The 21,783-nt window shown below is 36.6% G+C and overlaps 1 protein-coding gene across 6 annotated transcripts in view; it reads left to right on the top strand.

Moving 5' to 3' along the window:
* The window catches only part of PAK1 (p21 (RAC1) activated kinase 1), a 129,346-nt gene that overhangs the window by 64,238 nt on the left and 43,325 nt on the right, over positions 1-21,783 (top strand). For 3 of the 6 annotated variants that reach the window (XM_079103984.1, XM_079103988.1, XM_079103989.1), the window contains 3 exons: positions 6,293-6,503; positions 17,502-17,602; positions 18,081-18,228. In XM_079103984.1, the coding sequence (XP_078960110.1) occupies positions 6,314-6,503; positions 17,502-17,602; positions 18,081-18,228 (439 nt within the window). In that variant the 5' untranslated portion in view covers positions 6,293-6,313. Of the gene's footprint in view, positions 1-6,289; positions 6,504-17,501; positions 17,603-18,080; positions 18,229-21,783 lie in introns of all 6 variants that reach the window. The other 3 variants (XM_079103986.1, XM_079103987.1, XM_079103985.1) reach the window with 1 other exon arrangement.

The following is a 21,783-nucleotide window of genomic DNA, read 5'->3' as shown; positions in this document are numbered from 1 at the left end:
ACTATTATTTTAGAGTGTACTTCTACTTATAAAAACAAGCTTACTGTAAAATAATATGCCCTGTTGTGCTGGCACCAGCCTTATATATCTTGAGTTTTACACTCTCTCTCTCTCTCTCTTTTTATGATGGGAGTCTACATCAGCTTTGCAAATGCTAGACAAGCACTGTACTGCTAAGCACATCCTAGCCCTACTATGTCTCTTGATTGTATCAAGAGGCCATGAGTGACTGACTTACACCATCTAGGTTTGTATAAATATACCCTGTGATATTCACATAAGGACACATTTCTAGGACATATATACTTAACAATATCCCTATTGTTAAGTAATACATGATTGCACTTTATCACATCAGCTGTATCTTATACATCGACTTGTGTATTATGTTATATCACATCCTTGTACTCATCTATTAATCTGTCTTTTTAAAAAAATGCATTTCAAAGTAAATTGCAGATATTAGTACACTTTCTTCTAAGTACTTTAGCATTAGTGTTTTAAAAGCTCACAGGGAATAATAGTCCAACCCTAATAGTCAAGAGTTGGAGACCTCTAGGCTGACCAATTTATTTTTTAAGTTGCTGTACTTAAATACTACTTTTTGTGAAACCTCACTGATTATCCCAGTTCAATTTAGTCTTTCATTTCTGTGCTTGGACATTTTGCTGTTCTGCGGCATTGTTCATAACTGGCCTGGCATTGTGGTTTTCTGGGTCCTGCTTCTTGGCTTACTAGACTGTGAAAGCCTCTAGGTTTGAGTAATGTCTTATTCATTTATTTATTTGTCCATTTGTTCATTTATTCATTACCTTTATTTATTCATTTATTCCTGGTTTCTAGCATAGCACCTTACATGTAAATATTCAGTAAAAGTTTATTGATTTTGAACTGTACTTGAATGAAGAATCTGGAAATGTACCAAAGGTGTACTTAACTTTCACCTGTCTTTAATCTCAATACCCATGTTTGTGGTATATATTTTTTTAAGTTTGAGAAGCATAGAGTCTATATCTTCTATGGAATTTAGCTCATGGTAAACATTTGGCAAATGTCAATCAAGTTCACCCAGACATGCTTACTATATTTTTATATCTGCCATTGTCTATATTTGACTGATATAAACATAAATCATAAGTAGCAGAATTCATATCAGAAAAAGTATGTACATATGGAGTAGAATTATTGCAAGAACAGTATAGTTGGAAAATCCTTTCACAGAGAGTTTAAAGATGAGGTTTGAAGGGCTCGGGTGTAGCTTGGTAAAGAGTGCTTGCCTAGTACGCATGGGGCCCTGGATTGAATTTCCAACACTGAAAAAAAAAATTGAGTTTTTCTGTAAAGAATGAGTAAAAGATGAATAAAAATTTTAACTGTTTAGAGAGGGAGGGGTCTATCTTTAAGTTGCTGTGTTAGCTTAGCCAATTTCTTCCTATTCTTTGAACCTTAATATTTCTACCTTGAATATGAAGGATTTGCATTAGATGATCTATCTCTAAGGTTGCTTCTGACTTTGATGTTATGTACATCTTAAAATCTTTGATTTTCTTATTCTGTTTAATACCAGTGGCTGTGGAATTCAGAGTTATAAAATGGAAAGAGGTAGTTGTCAGTGAACACACTCCTTCCCTAATCCTGCCCACTTTCATTCAGTATGTAAAGTTGCTTAAACATGGTGGCTACTTGAAAAGTGTTTTCTTTCTTTTCTTTATGTTTTAACATTGTACCTATGCTTTTTATAGTGCTCAAAAGAGGCACAAGTTACTATCCCTCCTTGGTTGGCTCTTGACCAGTGTAAGCCTAGAGACAGCAGAGTGAGAAATCAGATAGCATTTTGTAGGTGATGAGACTTCTGAAATAAATAACAGAGCCAGAACTTAAACCCAGATCTTCTGACTTTATCTAGTCATCTTTTTATATATTACCCTACTGGAGGCCCTTTTGAAACTTCACAATGATCCTGCATTTATTACATTCAATTGATTAATAATTAATCACTTCAGTATAATATTTTTCTCATAAATTATTAGGCTCCCTGAGTCTCTAGAGAATTGGTTAAATGTGGTCCAGTTTGTCTTTCTCTCTGTTGTATCTTTTCATTGTCTGGAATGGATAGAAGACTTCCATTTACACTTTCATTATAAATGTTGTCCACAGGTCTAGCTGTATACTGCATCTTATCAGAAGGCATTGATTTCTCATCCTCCCAAACCTGTTGCTTACAGGGACTGTTAGAAGACTTAAGATGTGTTTGCTGTCCTCATTCAAGAGTTGAGTGTTTTTTCCTTCTCCTTTCAGGACCTGTTTTCCTGTAAACAAGTTTTAAAATGGGCTAATCATTGTGCTGAGCATAGATGAACAAAATGACCATTGAGGAGATTTATGAGTATAAAGACAGGAAAGACTGTGGAGCAATTATAGAAAAGAGCTGCTTGGAGGGCTACAGGGAAACTGGAAAGTAATGTACAAACTCTGAGTTCAAATAAATTCAAAGGGCAGTGATCAAGAAAGTACAGAATTGTGTTCTGGAAGTGTAGTTTGAAGGTACCAGAAAAGTTTAGCAGCAAGAATAGATTTTGGAGATCTTGAAGGTTTATTTCAAGTATCTAAAGTTCTGTCTGGGGGAGAGGTAATAGACTTTTCTGAATAGCTCTGAGAGATAGGATTTAGGACCAACAGATGGAAGTGATTATTTTACTTTGTTTATTCACTTATTCTTCTGCTTCAACAAGTTTGCTCAACTAATCTTTATTGGTTGCCTATTCTGTGCCAGGCCTGGAATTGGGGTTTGAGAAATACATAAAATATGAACTTTATCCTTAAGGAGTTCATAATGTTAAGTCTGCCAAGGAGGAAAGTAAAAGGAGAGGCAAATGTGTAAACAGAAAATTGAGATTCAGTATGAAGTAGATAGAACTTAATGGATGGGAGAATTCTTTAAATGAGCAGACAAGATAGATGAAGCTGTCTTTTGGAATTATAAATTTCCTGTCATTGAAGGTTTTTTTAAGTACAGTAGAATGACTTAGGTCAGAATGTAATAAAGAGTTTGAAATAGATTTCAACAGATTTTAGATTTTAAGTAAGCTGGAATCCCTTTGAAAGTGAAGCTTTACCCCTGAGAATTCTCCAAACATAGTGAAAGACTGAGACATGGAGAAAAGCCTATTTCAGGAAGGTTGGTGAAGTCTTTTCTGGCATACTCCTGAGCTGTGGGCCTGAAAGGAGCTACGTTCAATGAAGCTGTTGACTGAAGGACCTGGAAAGCCAGGGAGTTCTTGATGAGGGTATCAGGTGGCTGCAGGAGTGTAATTTTGAAACTGGCAGTTGGAGTGGGAAGGTATACTTAAGAAGTTAAACAGTAGATGCTCTCTTGGGGGAGCTAAGGGGCTTGGGTTGGGGCTAGGAGGAAAAGTAAAGGAAAATCTAGGAAATGAAATTGGAAGAAATGGATAAAAAAACTCACTACCCAGAGAGTCAGTCTAGATTAACAAAATTGTCCTTGCTTGCTTGGTTTCTTTTGCTCAAAAAGAAAAGTAAGCAACAGTTGGTTTGCTAAAGGTGGGTTAAGATGAATTATGCAAAGAAAGGCATCTTGAGTCTGACTTTAAAAGATGAGTGAGATTTTTATCAGAAGAGAGAAATCATTGACAGGAAGCATGTTGGTTTGTGTGTGTGTAAATATGTGTTAACTAAGACTATTTGATAGCCTGGTAGTGTATTTCTATGGTATAGTGCATGTGGGAGACCTAGGTTCAGTCCCTAGCAACACACACACAGAATACTTGGAAAGTTCAGGGGAACAGAGTTCTGAGGTATAATATGGAATGTAGGTTGTGCCTACGTATGGTGGCTTAGTTTATAAGTCAGATGGATGTCAAATTGTGAAGGACTTTGAATTTCATCTGTATTACTAAACTCCTTAAAGGAAATGTCTCTGTCTGTCTGTCTGTCTGTCTCTCTCTCTCTCCATATATATATATATATATATATACACACACACACACACATATACACATGTATACATATATATCTGTGCAAACTTTATTAATTAAAATATTTAGGGCTGGGGAGATAGCTCAGTCAGTAGAGTGCTTGCCTTGCAAGCACAAGGCCCTGGGTTCTATCCCCAGCACCGCAAAAAAAAAAAAAAAATTATCTATTATAAATTAGATACTATATAGGATTGCAGATATGACAAATTGGGTTCAACATTTGAGGGACATTATGGCTTCTGAGGAAGATATACCAGTAAACAATTATAACATAGTAAAATATAGTGAAAAGAAATGTGGTGACCTGAAATGCACCCATTGCCTTGGAGCATGGAGAAGAAGACACCTTACTTTTTGTTTTTCTTTTGTGGGTTACCAGGGATTGAACTCAGGGGCACTCAACCACTGAGCCACATTTCAGTCCTATTTTGTATTTTATTTAGAGATGGGCTCACTGAGTTGCTTAGCACCTCGCTTTTGCTGAGGCTGGCTTTGAACTGGTGATCCTTCTGCCTCAGCCTCCTGAGCCTCTGGGATTACAGGCTTGTACCACCGTGTCCAGTTCATCTTACTTCTTGATGGTCAGAATATTTTCAGAAGGCTTCATGGAAGAAGCAACAGTAGAATTAAGCCTTGAAATGAGTGAATTCACAGTTTGAGGATAGGGAAATTGGCATTCTAGGCAGAGGAAGCATCGTGTGTAAAGGAGTGGAAGTGTGAAAGTTGTGGTATATTTAAAGAAGTTGCAGAAGTTAGGTGTGGCTGGGGTCTAAGAGGAATTAGAGGGAGCAGAAGGGTGGAACATGAGACTAATGGATAGGCTAGGTCGAATGATAAAGGGCCTCTGAAACAAGATTAAAAACTTAGTAGCTTTTATTCCCGTATGCCAACAAAGGGTTTTTAAAGTAGAGGAACTGTGTGTTTTAAGGTCACTGATAGCCCCAGAGAAAGAATTGAGGAAAAAGCTGTATATAGGGAGGCAGGGGATCAGTAGTTCTTCATTTATTAGAAAATGTTAAAAAGACCTCTATATTTTTTCATAGCGTTTTAAGTAATTGATTTTTGAAGCAGAAGTATTCCAGTCTGGCTGGCATTAGAGTTATTAATTTTCAAAATACTGAATTTTGACCTTAACCCAACCATACTACATCAAACTTTATGGGACCAGACCATAGCATCTCTATTTCTTAAAAGTCCTGGTGATTATTATATTTAAAAAGAATTTTTTTCATACATGTATATAGGGTAATAATATCTGTCTCATTCTTATTATGTTGTTCTTTTGAAGACTTTTATCTTTAAAGCATTGTTTGTTTAAATCCAAGGAGCTTATATTCTAAATAGTCATAATTAAAGATATAATTTCTACTGTAACACAAGTGAATAATGAGAAACTATAAACTCTGGATACATTTATGTCTCTTCATTGTCAAGGTCAATTGCTTACTTTAAGATAATAGTATCTATCTTCATTAAAACTCTTGGTACCATGTAATAGAAATTTTTTCTTTAATTTAGATTTTATCCCATTTCCCAAAGGAGTAGTGATTCCAATATATTCAGCAGGATGGTTACCACACTGACAATCATATATGTAGAACAAGATCGAATTTTAGAGGAGGGAGATACAGTCCAGGGAAGCAACCTTTTCCTTTAAAGGGCCAAATAGTAAATATTGTAGGTTCATGAGTATACAGTTCCGGTTTTAATTATTCAGCTTTGCCAGTATAACTTAAAAAAAACAAGAGACAATATGTAAATGAATGATGTGACTGAGTTCCAACAAAACCATTTACAAAACCAGCAGTTTTGCTGACCCTTGATGCAGTCAATTCCAAAGAGGGACAGTGTAACTTGCCTAAGGGTACAAAGTTAGAAGTAGTCAGAGAGATTACTAAGTGAAATTCTGTTAGCAATTGTATTTAACCTTAATGTAGATGAATAAGTGGAACCCAGCAGGTTAAGGTATTTCTCTTAAGCTATCAAGTAGTACTGGGTTTCCCACTTGGTTTTTGCTTGGACAAATTTCTTTTCAGCTACCTCTCAGTGGTTGTCTGTGTTCTCTACTGTTTCATATATGAGACTGCAGAGAAAAGCAAGATTCTAGTGAGTTTTTAGCAGTAGTTAGCACACAGTAGGCATTTATATATGTGAATATTTTTGACTGAATAGGGTAGCAATATTTGTGGTGTGCAGTGGAAGGGTTGTATAATTTGGATTCTTGAATATTTTTAACATGCATTTCCTTTTGCTCAAAAATAATAAAAGAATTATATTCTTTCTTTTGATTCTAGTAGCTGCTGCTGCTGGTGGTGACAATGTCAAATAACGGCCTAGACATTCAAGACAAACCCCCAGCCCCTCCGATGAGAAACACCAGCACTATGATTGGAGCTGGCAGCAAAGACACTGGAACCCTAAACCACGGTTCCAAACCTCTGCCTCCAAACCCAGAGGAGAAGAAAAAGAAGGACCGATTTTATAGATCTATCTTACCTGGAGATAAAAGTACAGTATTTTATTTCTTTCTTATCATTTGTATGCTTTTTTAAAACACAATTTTTTATAAATTGGATAAACAATCTGTCTTTCCTTGATTTAATTTTCCTTTAATACCTTTCATTTTCTTGTTAAGTATTTCCCTTGTCTTTCCTTCCTGAAGTGGCAAAATGGAAAATAGTTCCATTTTATACCGTTTAATTATATTTGAGCAAACTTCTAAGCAAATAATTATGCTCTTGCCAGAGTTTATACAATCTGAAGCTATTTATTTGCCTTCTTTAAGTTCTTAAATTGTTTATGAAATCACTAAATATAAGGAATTTTGAAATGTCTGTGTTTTTTCCCAAATTAGTTTCATTTGGAATGCCTTCTTTCCAAATTCTTGATTGTATCTTCTTTATTCAGATCTCCTAGTCCCACACCCAGATTTGGGGATTAAATATCAGTAAGAATAGCAAGGAATGGCTGAGAAAAGGAAGCAGAGATAAGGAGGACTCACTGTGAGTTCACTATGAGTAAGTCATACTAAGCAGCCTCATTTCTTTCTTTAGAGTGAAACTTCTACAAGAGTAATCAGAATTTTAACAATACATGTGAAAAAGTCATTGACATCCTTTATAGATGAGGAGGTGAAAAACAGGTTTGGGTGTCCACACAGAAAGCTTTTTCTTTTTTTACTGTAAAATGTTAACTTAGGAGCTGGGGTTGTAGCTCAGTGGTAGAGCGTTTCCTAGCATGTGTGAGGCCCTGGGTTTGGTCCTTAGTACCACATTAATAATAATAATAATAATAAAATAAAGATATTGTGTCTACCTACAACTAAAACAAAATATTTAAAAAAAATGTTAACTTAGGTTACTGTTGATCTGAAGTAAAGTTCTCAGTTAAGCTTGCAGGTCCTTGTTCTTGTGGCACACCAAAGCAATGGCTTTCTACCTGTAAATAGTTATCATGAACTTCAGATTTACATAGATCTGTTTCACCACTTACCAGCTCTGTGACCTTAGGCATTTAACCCCTTTGACCTTTAGTTTCCAACCTTTAAAATTGACATATTTCACAGGGTTGTTCTGAAGATTACATGCAAATTTTCTGATATAGTATCTTTTATGCAGAAAGTACTAAATGTGAGTTCTCTTTCTCTTCATTTCTTTGTTGATGAATAGAAGGTGGGAGGCGCAGCTTGGGATTACATGACAAAATCAGAACTGGGATTCTGAAACAGTGGGACAAATGTAAAAAGCACAATGATGAACTGGAGAAAATATCCCATGTTGTAGACAAATAAAACTGCATAACTACAGATCAAGGGAGATGGTAGTTGATGGTATCATTAACCAAATGAGGAACACGGAAGAGGAACAAATTAGGATTGGTAGTTGAAGAGCAGAGATGATGTTTCAGAGGTCTTTATACTGACATGTCTAATAGGCAGATTTCACATATGGTAAATGTTTGTTGAGTAACTTAAATGAATTGAAATGAATAAACTCTTGAGGACTTTTAATGAGTTAAATGAGTTACTGTGGGCTTGTATCTATGCGTATGTATCCCTTCCTCTACTTCACCTTCATTGTGGGATTTTTGGGAGTCTAAGCGGAAGAGAAAGTACTTAACTTTGATTTCTTGAGTACTTCACTTATGAAGTGACTGTCAGCTTCTTAAGTATAGGGGTTAGGTAATTTTCCCAAATTTTATAAGAGATTCATATCTGGGTAGTGTTACCCTCCCCTGAAGCCTTCTCCTACATATATAGACACTTTTTAAATCTCTCAATTTAGGTTTGTGTTAATTTTTAATATTGTACTTTATCAGCCAATATTCTTTTATAAAATTTTTTTAGTTGTATATGGGCACAATAACTTTATTTTTTATTTTTATGTGGTGCTGAGGATTGAACCCAGTGCCACACATGTGCTAGGCAGGTATTCTGCCACTGAGCTACAACCCCAGCCCTCAACCAATATTCTCGGCTTCTATAAATGATTAGGCTTTCAGCCCAAGTTTCCACAAGTAGTGAAATAGGACTTTTTAAATTAAGAAGTGTAAATTGTTCTTATTGACTCAAACTGAGAACTAAAACTTCTGCCAGACAGGCATCATCAAAATCAAAAGTATTTGTGTTTTAGGTGACACCATCAAGAAAATAAAAAGATAACTCACAAAAGAGATACAATTTTCCCAAATTATGCATTTAAAAATTTTTTTTAGTTGTTGATGGACCTTTATTTTATTTATTTATTTATTTATATGTGGTGCCAAGGATCGAACCCAGTGCCTCACACATGCTAGGCAAGTGCTGTACCACTGAGCCTCAACCCCAGCCCCTCAAATTATGCATTTCACAAGAGACTTGTATTTAGAATACATAAAGAATTTTCATAGCTCAGAAATGAGAAGACAAACAACCTAATTTAAAAATGGACAAAATATCTGAATAAATATCTCTCTAAAGAAGAGACACAAATGGCAAATAAGCACATGAAAAGATACTTCATGTCTCTGGTCATCAGAGAAATATAAATCAAAACCACAATGACATATTCAACATCACTACAATGGATGTCATGAAAAAGACAGAGGGTATCATATGTTGGTGAGGATGTATAGATACTACAACTCACATAATAGGAATGTAAAATGGTGCAGACACTATGAAAAACAGTCTGGCAGTTCCTCAAAAGATTAAATGTAGAGAGATCATATAACCCAGCAGTTCCACCAAAGAGAAATGATACACACCACATAACAACTTATACTTAAATGTTTGTAGCAGCATTATTCATAATAACCCAGAAGCATAAATGTGGTATATCCATACAGTGAAATATTATTTGATAACAAAAAAAAAAATCCTAAACCATGGTGTAACATGATAAACCTCAGAAATATTGGGTTAACTGAAAGAAACCAGTCATAAAGGATCACACTGTATGAGTCCATTTATGTGAAATGTCCACAAAAGGTAAATTCATAGTCAAAAAGCATATTAGTGCAAGGCAGGTGGAATTGTGGAGTGAGAGCTAAGAAACATGGCTTCCTTTCCCCATCCTTTCTTCCTTCCTTCTTTTTCTTGTGGTACTGGGGATTGAACCAAGGAACATCCTATCTCTGAACTACATCTGTAGACACCTTGCCCCCCTTTTCAAAATCTTATTTTGAGACAGGGGTCTCCCTCAGTTTCCCAGGCTGGCTTTGAATTTGTGATCCTCCTGCCTCAGCTTCCTGAGTTGCTGTAATTACAGGTATGCACCACTGTGCCTGGCTCTTGGGTTTCTTTTTGAAGTGATGAAAACATCTTAAAATTGATTGTGGTGATGATGTTTTCCCAGCTCTGTGAATATACTAAAAACCATTGAATTGTAAACTGTATGGGTGAATTGTATAGTATGTGAATTATATCTCAATAAAGCTTGAATACATGTATTTTTAAAAGATTACTGTCCGAAACAACAGTTGGGAACTGAACCTTCATTGGAACTGAAGGGACATTGTTGTGTGCTGAATGGGGAAGTGAAGGTCTAGATATTTTGGTTGTAGTCTCTCATACATTGGCTACCTTATTTGGGTCAGTTACTTATCTGTACACTTCAGTCCCTTCATCTAAAAAATGAATCAGAATAGCACATATACACAGTTTCTTTTAGCTTTGAAATCCTGTAATTATAAAAATGTGGAATTGCAAAGATGTCATTGGATCAGGCTTGTGTTTATAGGTGAATAGAAACTAGGCCATTGTAAAGTACTTTAATCAGTGGTAGAGCTATAGACCCAGAGTTCTTCTGGAAATTGTAGCTGAATAACCCTATGCCAAATCTTGTCTGAAAATAAATCTTATTGTCTCAAGATCAAAGCAGCATCTCTGTAGGTTGAAAGCACAGAGTATAAAACATAGTTATAAGAAATTCTTGCAAAATGATCTATCTAATAACCTTTCTTTCATTTCCTAGTTATGGATTTTCTGTAGATTATCTGAGCATATTCGTCTCACCCCCTTGTTTTAAGACCCTTGAAGGCTATTATTAATACATACATGGAAATGAAATGAGACTAAGTTTTTTATTTTTGTTTGGAGTCTTTGTTCAACCAACAAGCTATTCAATTTAATCCTAGTAGAATACAAAGCAGTGTTGGCAGTGTTGCAAGTGGTATGCCCTCCATATAGTGTTTGAGAATTTATACCAGCTTAAAAGGAAATGGTATAGAACTGGACTTAGAGATCTAGACTGAATCCTGCCCCTGGCATTAAATTCTATGATTTATTTTTTAAAAATATCCTTTAATTCCAATATCATCCTCTGTAAAGTGGGAATAATCCTAATTCCTTTCTACCCTGTGTCATTAGTAGGCTTTTGTCACTTACTTGACATAGTGAGTATAAAAACATTCTCTAAACTGTAAAACAATACAAATATTAAGTTTATTTTAACAGAATATCATTTATTGCTTATCTGAGATCTACAACAGCTTTTTTGCTCTTGAGGAGGCCGAAGCTTAGAGAACAGTAAATTGCTCAAGGTCTTACATGTGGAAAGTGGTAGAGATGAGTATGGAACTTATTTCATCACAATATACTACTTATATCTCAGTTAATTGTTTTCAACCCTGGTTATACATTGGACTCACTCATGATGCTTCAAAATTACAGATGCCTGGTCCCACCCAGACTTTTGGAGTCAGAATTTCTAGATGAGTAGTGTTATGTCTCTAGGGAGATGAGAAGGAAGAGTTCTCTGCAGTTGAGATTTGAGCTGGCAGTGGGTAGAATGTCTGTGGGCATTACCTAATGCTGACCTCCAGCATGGCCTCAATGTGTGCCTGGGGGATGCATAAATGATTGGAAGGAGAAACTGTAATTGAAGGCCTGTAATAGTGGCGCTGAGTTGCAGAATTCCACGTGGGAAAGCCTGGTTTCTGTGGTTAGGATCTGGAGCCTTTGGTTTATTCTAAGAAGTTTTGCAGCATTTAGTTTGGATCTTTTTCTGGCTGCATTTTCACAACCAAAGTAGAATTTTCTGAACTTGGGAAGAGTTTAGCAAAGTTAATTTTAACACTGAGCTACGTCAGTGTTTATCACTCCAAGTTTGGAATGTTTTACTGTCTTGTGCTCAGATTAGCTCAGCTAAGCCAATGAGAGGTACAGCTTTAAAATAATTTTAAAAAATAAATAAGGCCAATGATTTGTGCTAAAACTTTAATGGCCATACTGAAACATGGGATTTTCCAGGGTCAGTTTATTTTTCCAAACTATGAGGAATCCAAATGGACGAGACCACAGATAGGGCTAAAGTTGGAATGGGTGAGGTTGCAAGTCTCTTTCATTCTTTATTGCCTTAAGTTTAAAACCTCTAGTTGCATGATCAGGAGGATTCTTCCTTCTTTCTGTCCTCAGCCATGTTTCCTTTGTCTTGATGAGTGGATTGAGAAATCTACTCTGACAGTTTATTTTAATTTTATTTTTTAGTTGTAGATGGATAAAATACCTTTCTTTTGTTTATTTTTATGTGATGCTGAGGATTGAACCCAGTGCCTCACTAGGCAAGTGTGCTACTGCTGAGCTACAACCCCAGCCCCCTACTCTGACAGTTTCTAATAGTAATGATAACTCATTTTTGTGAGGTTTAGTTTGCAAAGCAATACTTTCTTTTTTAATTTTTGTAATAACAATAACAAAAATAGTCATGGTAATAACAAATAATAATAAAATAGTAATAATAAAATAGTAACAATAACCCAGCTACTATTTATTGAATGCCTATTAGGTGCTATAAGTTAAATTAAGAGCTTTGATATTTGTGAAGTACACCAGTTGTTTCAGTAAATATTTTACTTTATGGATTCACAGTGGTTAAATAATTTGCTTAAGGTAATCTAGTTAGGGAATGACAAAGGTGGAATTGGACCTCTATCTGTCTGTTTCCAAGGACATTTTCCACTATTTGGTACTTATACTCATGGGCTTTGAGTATCTGTGACTTGTCAAATGTTGCATGCTGTGTAGTTGCAGTTCACGAAGTCTGAATTTGAACCAGTGTCTTTTGACTTCTGAATTGTAGTCTTTCGTTCTCTGAAGCATTTGGATACCACATAAGGTTTGAAGATTCCCAGCCTTGAGTTGTTCAGACTAGTGCTTTCAGTAGAACTCTTTTGGCTGGTACTTTGAACTTTTTTTTTAAATAATTTGCATTTAATAGCATTCATTTTGTCACTTATTGACATGCTTAATGTCTGTTATATGGTGAGAGAGCACAGTGCATATAGACAGCGTGAAACCAGGCACAGTAGTATATACATACATGCCCAGCTACTTGGGAGGTTGAGGAAGGAGGATTATTTGAGCCAAGGAGTTTGAAACTAGCCTGGGCAACACAAGTCCCATCTCTAATAAAAGAGAAGATATCCAGGAGTTTGAGTGCTTGAGGTTGTCACCATTCCTATTCCTGATTGGGTGAACTTTGGTAAGTTGTTCTGCCTTTAACCTCGGTTATTTTACCTATAATATGGGTAGATAATAATATTTATTTTATATATATTTTTATATATGCATAACTTTTTCTTAATATGGTCAATTACATTTACTTTTTTAAAAATCAAAATATAATTTATATACTATATAGTTTATCATCTTAAATACATAATTCAGTGGTTTTAGTATATTCACAGAATTGCACAACCAAGGGCTAGGGATGTAGTTCACTGGTATAGTGTGAGGCCCTAGCTTGGAGCCCCAACCCTGCAAAAAAGAAAAAAAAAATGTGTGATCGCTACAATTAACATCAGTTTTGGAGTGTTTATCACTCCAAAAAGAAACCCTGTACTTTTTAACAGACACTTCATTTTCCACTTCTCCCAGCCCCTTAACAGCCTCTAATCTACTTTCTGTCTATGGATTTGCCAGTTCTGGACATTTTATATAAATGGAATCATGCAATATGTGGCCTTTTTTTGTGACTGGTTTCTTGTTCTTTTTTTTTTCCCCATCCTGCGGTGCTGGGGATTCGAACTCCGGTCCTTCCACAAGCACCCTCCAAGATGGGCTATATCATCAGCACATGACTGGTTTCTTCACTTTGCATGTTTTCAAAGTTTATTCATTTTGTAGCATAGATGAGGACTTCATTTCCTTTTATGTCTGAATTTGGGTATAGAGATATACCACATTTTATCTGTTCATCATTTGAGGGACATTTGGATTATTTCTGCCTTTTGTCTACTTTGGACATTCACATGCAGGTTTTTGTGTAGGTACATCTTTTCATTGGATTTCTCAGGACTCATACTAGTCATCACACACACAAAAATTATTACAGCAACAATAGCCCCTAGGAGACTTAGTTTGTGGCCTTGGGATATGGGACCATCAGGATCCTGGGTTTGCTTTATTTTTTCCACTTTATCTTCAATCTCAAATTCAGAGTATATGCCTAGTAAGAGAATTTGGAGTTGGGTTGGCATGCTGGGCAGGTGCAATGCCAGAAGATCACACTGTTTACTCCTCTGGGCCTTTGCTCATTCTGTTTCTTCTGGAATAATCTTCTACTTTTTTACCTAGCTAACTCCTATTCATCCCTCATGACTTTTCTCAGATATTATCTTCTCCATAATGAGACTTATTACCTACCTTCATCTCTATTCTAAGTGTGGGTCATTGTCCTGTTTTGTAGATTGAGGACTTGAAATTCAGAGACTTTCTCCCAGGGTTACACAGTGAGTTAACAACAAAGATAATACTGGATCCTTCTTCCCCTGACTCCTACTTCAAAATTATTCCCACTAACAATCTTTGGATTCACTCATCTTAGACTTTTCAGCTATAAACTGGTAATCCATGCTGTCTGGCTCCTTGGATTTGTTGTGAAGAGCCGGAGAGACAGTGACTGTGAAAGGGCTTTATAAAGGGCTATGCACATGTGAAGCTAGTGGTTGTTACTTCCCAAAAGCAATTAACTGAGTTTCAAGTGGCTGTGGGACTACATGGCTCTTTCTTCAGTTTTGCTCTGCATTCCTGCCTCAGGAGCCCTGTTTCCTGTGATGGTCCCCAGCTAGTGAGTAATCAGCCAAAATTGCATAGCACCCAGCCTCCATCTGACAGCTGTATTTCCCTGTTCTCCTTATTTCCCCCTTCTCCTACTTCAGCCAGGGTCTTCCTCTTCTTAAGTCTGGTTTATATTAAACTGTTATTCAGTCAGCAGTTGCATCCATTCAAATCAGTCAGTAGGGATCACGGGGTATAATGAATGGTAAAAGACTTGATCAGGTAGACTGAGTCTTACCACCATGTGTTCTGTGACTCAGGGCAGGTCAGTTTACTTTTCACGGACTCTTCCTTCAGGAAGTGGAATTAGATGGTCTCTAAGGTCATTTCCTAGTATTTTCTAGAGTTTTATGAACTAAGTAAACTCTGTGCTGGGTTCTGAGATTCAGAAGTATAATGGTCATAATGAGAAACCATGATTTTTTCCCTCAGCTTACTACATTTTACTTCTTAAAATATTTTGCAAGGGATCATACAAGACTGGAAACGACCAGATGGATAGTGGTGTAATATAATAGACTCAGGGCCTTGAGAATTCACAGGGAGAGGAAAGGTCAGGAAATCCTTCCTGGGAGAAGTCTTTAAACGATAGCTAAGATAGAGAATGAACATTTCAAGCAAGGAAATGAAAAAAATGAGCAAAAATGTGGAGGTGGGAATATGTGAGTTATATTCAAAGGTCATGGGTTACCTTATTTCCATTTCTCAGACTTGTAGGATTTATGAGCTGGAAGGGCCTTCAGTCCATCCCCCTATGATTTCATTTCCCCTGGCTCTTTCCAATAAGCTAGTCATCCTCTGAGCCATTCTCTGAATCTTCATTACTAAAGTTTCTTCTGGACTTGATAGTCAATGCCTATAGTATTATATTATGTAGTCTTTTAATAATATGCAATAGACATAATGCATAAAATATAGTAAAATATATAAGCATAAATGTAAATAAAACATTAATATAGCTGTACTTCCCTAAAACCTTTTAAGTGATCAGATCAGAGGGAATTTAGAAACAGCAGTTCTAAAGCCCTGCCACATGTCCTACATATTCTAGCTGTGAGTGAGACAGATGGAATTATGTCTTAAATGACTGCTTGACTTGGGCCCTGGTATAACCCTTAGCCTTCTCTTTCTCAAAGCAGCTGCTTCTGGAAGAGAAATTGCCAACGACATAAATAGTTTAAACCCTAGCAATTGGCATGTGGGCAAATGGTTCTTATAAAGACACTAAAGAGAGACCTTTGGAATCAGACCTGGATTCAAATCACAGCCTCTTTAGAGGCTGAGAGTAAATTATTCAGTAGTAATAATTATTAGTAAGTTTGTAAGAATGAAGGAAAATGTATGTCATGGTACCTATACATGGTAATTTCTTAATGCTATTTCTTATTACATCAGAGTACATTTTCTTAATTCAACTTGAAGTTCTTTAGGGGAGATAAAGTAGTAGAGTATAAAGGACCTTATAAACCTTGTAAACCTAGTAATACCCCTCTTTTAAAAAATGTCCTTTTCCATATTTCTCTCACAGCAAATAAAAAGAAGGAGAAGGAGCAGCCAGAAACTTCTCTTCCTTTTCTTAATGATGTTAGGCAAACCTGTACCACAGTTTCCTAATCTACAAGTAAAAATTGCCTCTCAGGGTTATGGTGATTATGTGAGATAGTATATATAAAATGTCTATGAAAAAAACTGTGGCTGGAGATATAACTTGGTGGTATAGCCTTGCCTAGCACACATGAGGCCCTGAGTTTGATTTCCAGCACCACCTCCCCCACCCCCCTGCAAAACAAACTGTAGGATGCTGTCTCAGGAACAAATCTAGTTATAGAGTTTTGAGAATACTTATTTTTCTGGTTTCATACTCACCAACTATGGGAGTTAGGAAGGCCCTTAAGATCATCAAGTACACCGTAGCTGGGCCCAGTGGGGCATGCCTGTAATCCCACCTACTAGGGAGGCCGAGGCAGCTGGATCACAAGTTTGAGGATAACCTGAGTAACTTAGACCCTATTTCAGAATAAAAAACTAAAAGGGCTGGGATTGTAGCTCAGTGTAAGAGTACCCTGTGTTCAATTCCTAGTACCAGAGGATGGAGGTCATTTAATTCATCTCCCCATAGTCTAGATGGGAAAGCAGAGATTCTGGACTATATACTATGATGAGATAGAAGTAAAACTGACTTGTACTCTAGATCTTATTTTTTTTCCTCCCATTTTATTGCCTTTAATCAGGGTTACGCTGGATTAGTGGGAGGCATGAGGACTTCAGAATTTCTTTTGGTTGGTGTGCTGAGAAGCCAGCTGCTTTAAAATGGGGTTAATGGGGGCTGGGTAATCAGTTTTGTAGAAGTTTGGCTGAACTGGTGAAATGAAACATTTATTCCTGTCCCAGAGAGAACTTGCATATCATAAGCAGTTTCCTTAGACTACTTGACCAGTTGAGATAGGCATCTGGTCATTTGTTCCTTTCTTCAATTATTATCTCAGCACCTATTTTGTTCCAGGTATATGGCAGCCCCTGAGAATTGGTGATGAATTGGATGTGGCACCTGCACTTGGAATTTAGTCTGGTAGAGAAGATAAGCATTTAAAATAGTCAATTACTCTGTTGGTGTTGTGGGACTAGAGGAGCAGGTAAAGAACTACCCAACCTAGATAACAGGGAGAGCTTCACAGAAGAGGACTTTCTCTGTATCAGCTAGCTAGTTAGTGGTAAAATCAGGACTATTCATTGTGACAGATGTTCTTTCTGCTCCTTCTTTGCTTTGATTCAGGAAGAGTTCAGTTTTTAAACATGCATTGAACATCTACTCAAAATCAGGTCTGTAGTTAGGCTCTGTGAATACGAATGTAAGTTGGACAAATCTTGTTCTCTGTGGGAGCCTACAGCTTAGGAAAGAGCTGAAATAAGCATAAAAACCTAGTAATACCCCTCTTTTAAAAATGTCCTCTTCTATATTTCTCTCACAGCAAATAAAAAGAAGGAGAAGGAACGACCAGAAATTTCTCTTCCTTCAGATTTTGAGCACACAATTCATGTTGGTTTTGATGCTGTCACAGGAGAGTTTACGGTGAGTCCTGGTTCACACAAAGCCCTTTTGACCTTTAGAATTCTGTCTGTGTGCTGTTAGATTCAATTCTTTCTCATCTTGCTGATGCTTCTTTCTTTTCCTGAGACTCTTATTACTATCCTCTTAACATTCACAAGAGGAGTACTTTCCTATCTCCAAAATTGTATATTCAGAGAAGCCTTTCAATTTTCATTCCTTAAATATACTTCTACTGAGGGACCCTAGTCAGACTAGACATAGATAATGTAGGAACAAATCAGACATGGTCCTTGCTTAGAAGGAGTTATAACATGGTAAAGAAGCAAATGTCTTAAGAAATAACTATTAAAGAGGTGTTACAAAGAGGCTTGTGTAAACTTTGAGGGCACAGAGATAAAGGGATGACTAAGAAGCCCATCTTTACCTGCTGGCAGATACCAGTTCTTCAGGGTCCCCTATAACTATGCCCCACTGAAACCCTTGTATGTCTCTCTTACAGGGAATGCCAGAGCAGTGGGCCCGCTTGCTTCAGACATCAAACATCACTAAGTCAGAGCAGAAGAAAAACCCGCAGGCTGTTCTGGATGTGTTGGAGTTTTACAATTCAAAGAAGACCTCTAACAGCCAGAAGTACATGAGCTTTACAGGTAGGAAGATTGTGTCCATATCAATCATTGCAAGAGGTTTTAATCTGGGCAGAAAAATTCTACAGGCTTATTGGTCTGGAGTAAAATAAGAAAGTGAAAAGAGCAAAGTGGTACTCTCACTACGATAGGATTTGGAAATTTGACAACCAAGATGAAGGGTTTTTTTTCCCATCAAACTTGTTTTTATTCCAAAACTACATGTTTTAAAAAAATAGCATGAAATTATATAGAAGGAATACTGGCTTTGTGCTAAAAGGTCTTGATTTTGACATTCACAAGATTCTATATAGTCATTTTATTTCTTTAGGCCTCAGAATCATTCTGTGTTATTTAGGTTTTCGTTCTTGTACCAAAATACCTGACAGAAATAACTTAGAGGAGGAAAAGTTTATTTTGTTTCACAGGTTCAGAGGTTAGTTCATGGTCAACGAATTTCATTGCTCTGGGCCCCAGGTGAGGCAGAAGCTCATGGCAAAAGGATACAATGGAGAGGCACTGCTCACTTCCTGGTGGCTGGGAAGCAGGCAGAGGGCACAGGGAGGGGTCATAGGAAGACCCACCTCCTCCCGTCACACCCACCTGTCTACATTAACCACTCAGTGGATTCATTCAAACTAGGATGAACTGATTGGGTTACTGATCTCACAATCCAATCATTTCACTTTTGAGCATTCCTACATTAACACAGTTGCTTTAGGGGGGACACCTTATATCTAAACCATAACAAATTCCTATCTCAAGAGGTTGTAGTGAGAAATAAATGAGCTCATTGATGTAAAAGGTCTGTTTTTATTGTTTATTCTATTTAGTTATATAGGTCAGAAGAAAGCATTTTGATTCATTATACACAAATGGAGTACAACTTTATTTCACTGGTTGTGTACAATCTAGAGTCATACCATTTGTGTAATCATACATGTCCATAGGGTAATGATTTGTCTCATTCTACCATCTTTCCTTCCCCCTCCACCTGCCTCATTTCACTCTCCACAATCTAATGTTCCTCCATTCTTCCCTTACCTGCTGCCCACCCTGCACCATGTGTCAGCATCCTCTTATCAGAGAAAACATATGGTCTTCAGTTTTTTGGGACTGGCTTATTTCACTTAGAATGATATTCTACAGTTCCATCCATTTACCTGCAAATGCCATAATTTTATTCTGATGTAAAAGTTCTTTATAGGTCATAAAGCAGCACCATAGAAATGTAGCTATCATTGTCACAATTGATTATTATTAATATCATCAGTTATTTAATAACATTAATGTTTATCTTTTAAGTTGGCAAACCTGGTTTCTTCTTCAAGGGATTAATTTTTATCTGTTAAATGAAAATCAAGCCAACAATTTTAAATGATCCTTAGATGTACTCTTTATATAAGGGATTATGTTTTTCATAGCAGAATTGGGATTAGAATCCAATTCCTAGACCAGCATCTTTTGAATAACTAGTTGCCTTTAATAATTTTATTTGAAGCACCTCCTTCCATAGCAGAGAAATTTTTCTTTTCCTAGGATAACTTATGAAAGGTCTATATTTTTGGAAACTTGCTTTTTATAGCATCTTAGAATGTTAGAGCAAGAAGTACCTTAGTACATACCAGCTTCCATTTGATTTTTTAGCCACATTAGGAAGACTTAATGTGGCTAAAATAGTAGCAGTACTAGTCTTTTAGTTCCCAGCATAGTGTTCTTTGTTCATGCTACCTCCTTCAAAGGACAGTATTGTTGGAAAAGGTGAGAACCAGGATGAACTAGCTGATTTTGAAGGATGCTTCCCCTGCCAGTATCTGGCTTGTATCAAAGGGCACAGATGGTGGAGATGACAGACTGCAGCTTCTCTCATTCTGCCATAGTGGTACCCAGGAGAGGGCCATGCATCTACCCAGCAGTATTTCCTTCCTCTCGTCTGGCCCCGCTGGGTCTGTCTCACTTCCTCACTGGGTCATTCCAAGGAGGAATTGGGGTAAGGGGATTCTGAATGGGAAGGTTTTCTGGAAATTAAGTCAGGAAATTAAGGAGTTTATCTCAGACATCAAATTATAAACCATCTTTGAAATCCTCAGTAGTAAAGTCTTTGGAAGAATCTGTTTTCTGCATGCATGTATGTGTGTGTGCAAGTGATAGGTATGCATATGGAGGCATTGCCCAGTGGGTTTGCACATGTTTGAAATTATAGTCTATGTAAGTTTTCATGAATGAATATGTGTATAGACATGCATATTCAGGTAATTATACTTTCATCTGTACATTCATTTATGAACAGTATTTAGTATATATGCATAAATATGTGTGCATCTATTTTTGTGTTTGAACTTATATAAATTATTTATATGTATGTGCAGGATTTTAATTTTCTAGAAGTTGAAGATGAGGGCCAACTCTAGGCAAAACTGAATATTTGGTATAGTTTAATTTTAATGTCACATCTCTCCTTCCCCTGTTTCTCCTTCTCATACTGTTAGTTATGGTAACATTACCCCAATTTGTGTATTATCTCATGTGAATCTTATGAAGGCCTTTGGGAATTGGCAGGGCAAGGACTGTTATCCCCATTTTACAGACTCAATGAAGTTTATTAGACTTAGAGAAATTAAATGTCTTACCCAAGGCGACTCAGCTGGTAGGTGATGGAAGTGTGTTTTAAACTTGGGCCTTATAAACTCATGGTTGTTCATGACCCAAGCACGCCTTTCCATGCCATTTTGGGGGGTTAAACTTCCTGTTTTTCAACACTAGATTTTCTGTACCACTAGATTTTTTGATGTGTTATAGAAAAAGTAGATTAGATTTACAACTCAGTTGAGTATTAGCTCTGCTTTGCCACTTAATTTTGTGACCTTGAACCAGTCTCTTTGTCAGACATTCTGAACCTCAGTTTCCTCATTTGTAAAATGAAGAGAATGGAATAATTTCGTTCTGTCATTCCGTGCTTTGGAATTTGATTTTTATGTATAGAAATTGTACCCATCATCTTTAAAAGTGCAATGTTTACTTGTATTTTACATGTCAATGAGAATTATATTATAACCAGAATATCCAATCCTCAAAAATACTGGCAGCATGGGTTAGGGGTAGTGCACTTGAAGGCATAGTGTTGCACTCCACCTAAACTGATACTCATTTGGAAAAAAAATGGATTATGTTTAAATTATATCATGAATTGATTTCTTCAGGGCATAGCAGGTGATTCAGGGTTAAAGAACATATTGCCATAATTTGCCTTATTCCTGGCTTTGTGGTTTCTTTATTTGCTTTAGATACAAAAGAGCTATGACTTGTAATTTTCTTTTTAATTTTTTTTTTGCTTGTAGATGGGCATAATACTTTTATTTTTATTATTTCTATTTGTATGTGGTGCTGAGGATTTAACCCAGTGCCTCACACATGCAAGGCAAGTGCTCCACCACTGAGCTACAATCCCAGCCCCTTGCACTTTTTTTATATGATGATTTTGGAGTCTTGGACATTCCCTGGACTTGGTTCTTAGTGACAAATGTGTTCAATTTGATAGACTATTTCCTCTCCTTAACTCCATTGATGGCAAAGTCAGTT

The sequence above is a fragment of the Sciurus vulgaris genome (genome assembly GCF_902686455.1).
Source record: "Sciurus vulgaris genome assembly, chromosome: 11".
Classification (NCBI taxonomy): Eukaryota; Metazoa; Chordata; class Mammalia; order Rodentia; family Sciuridae; genus Sciurus; species Sciurus vulgaris.
This window is presented reverse-complemented; position numbering and strand designations above follow the sequence as displayed.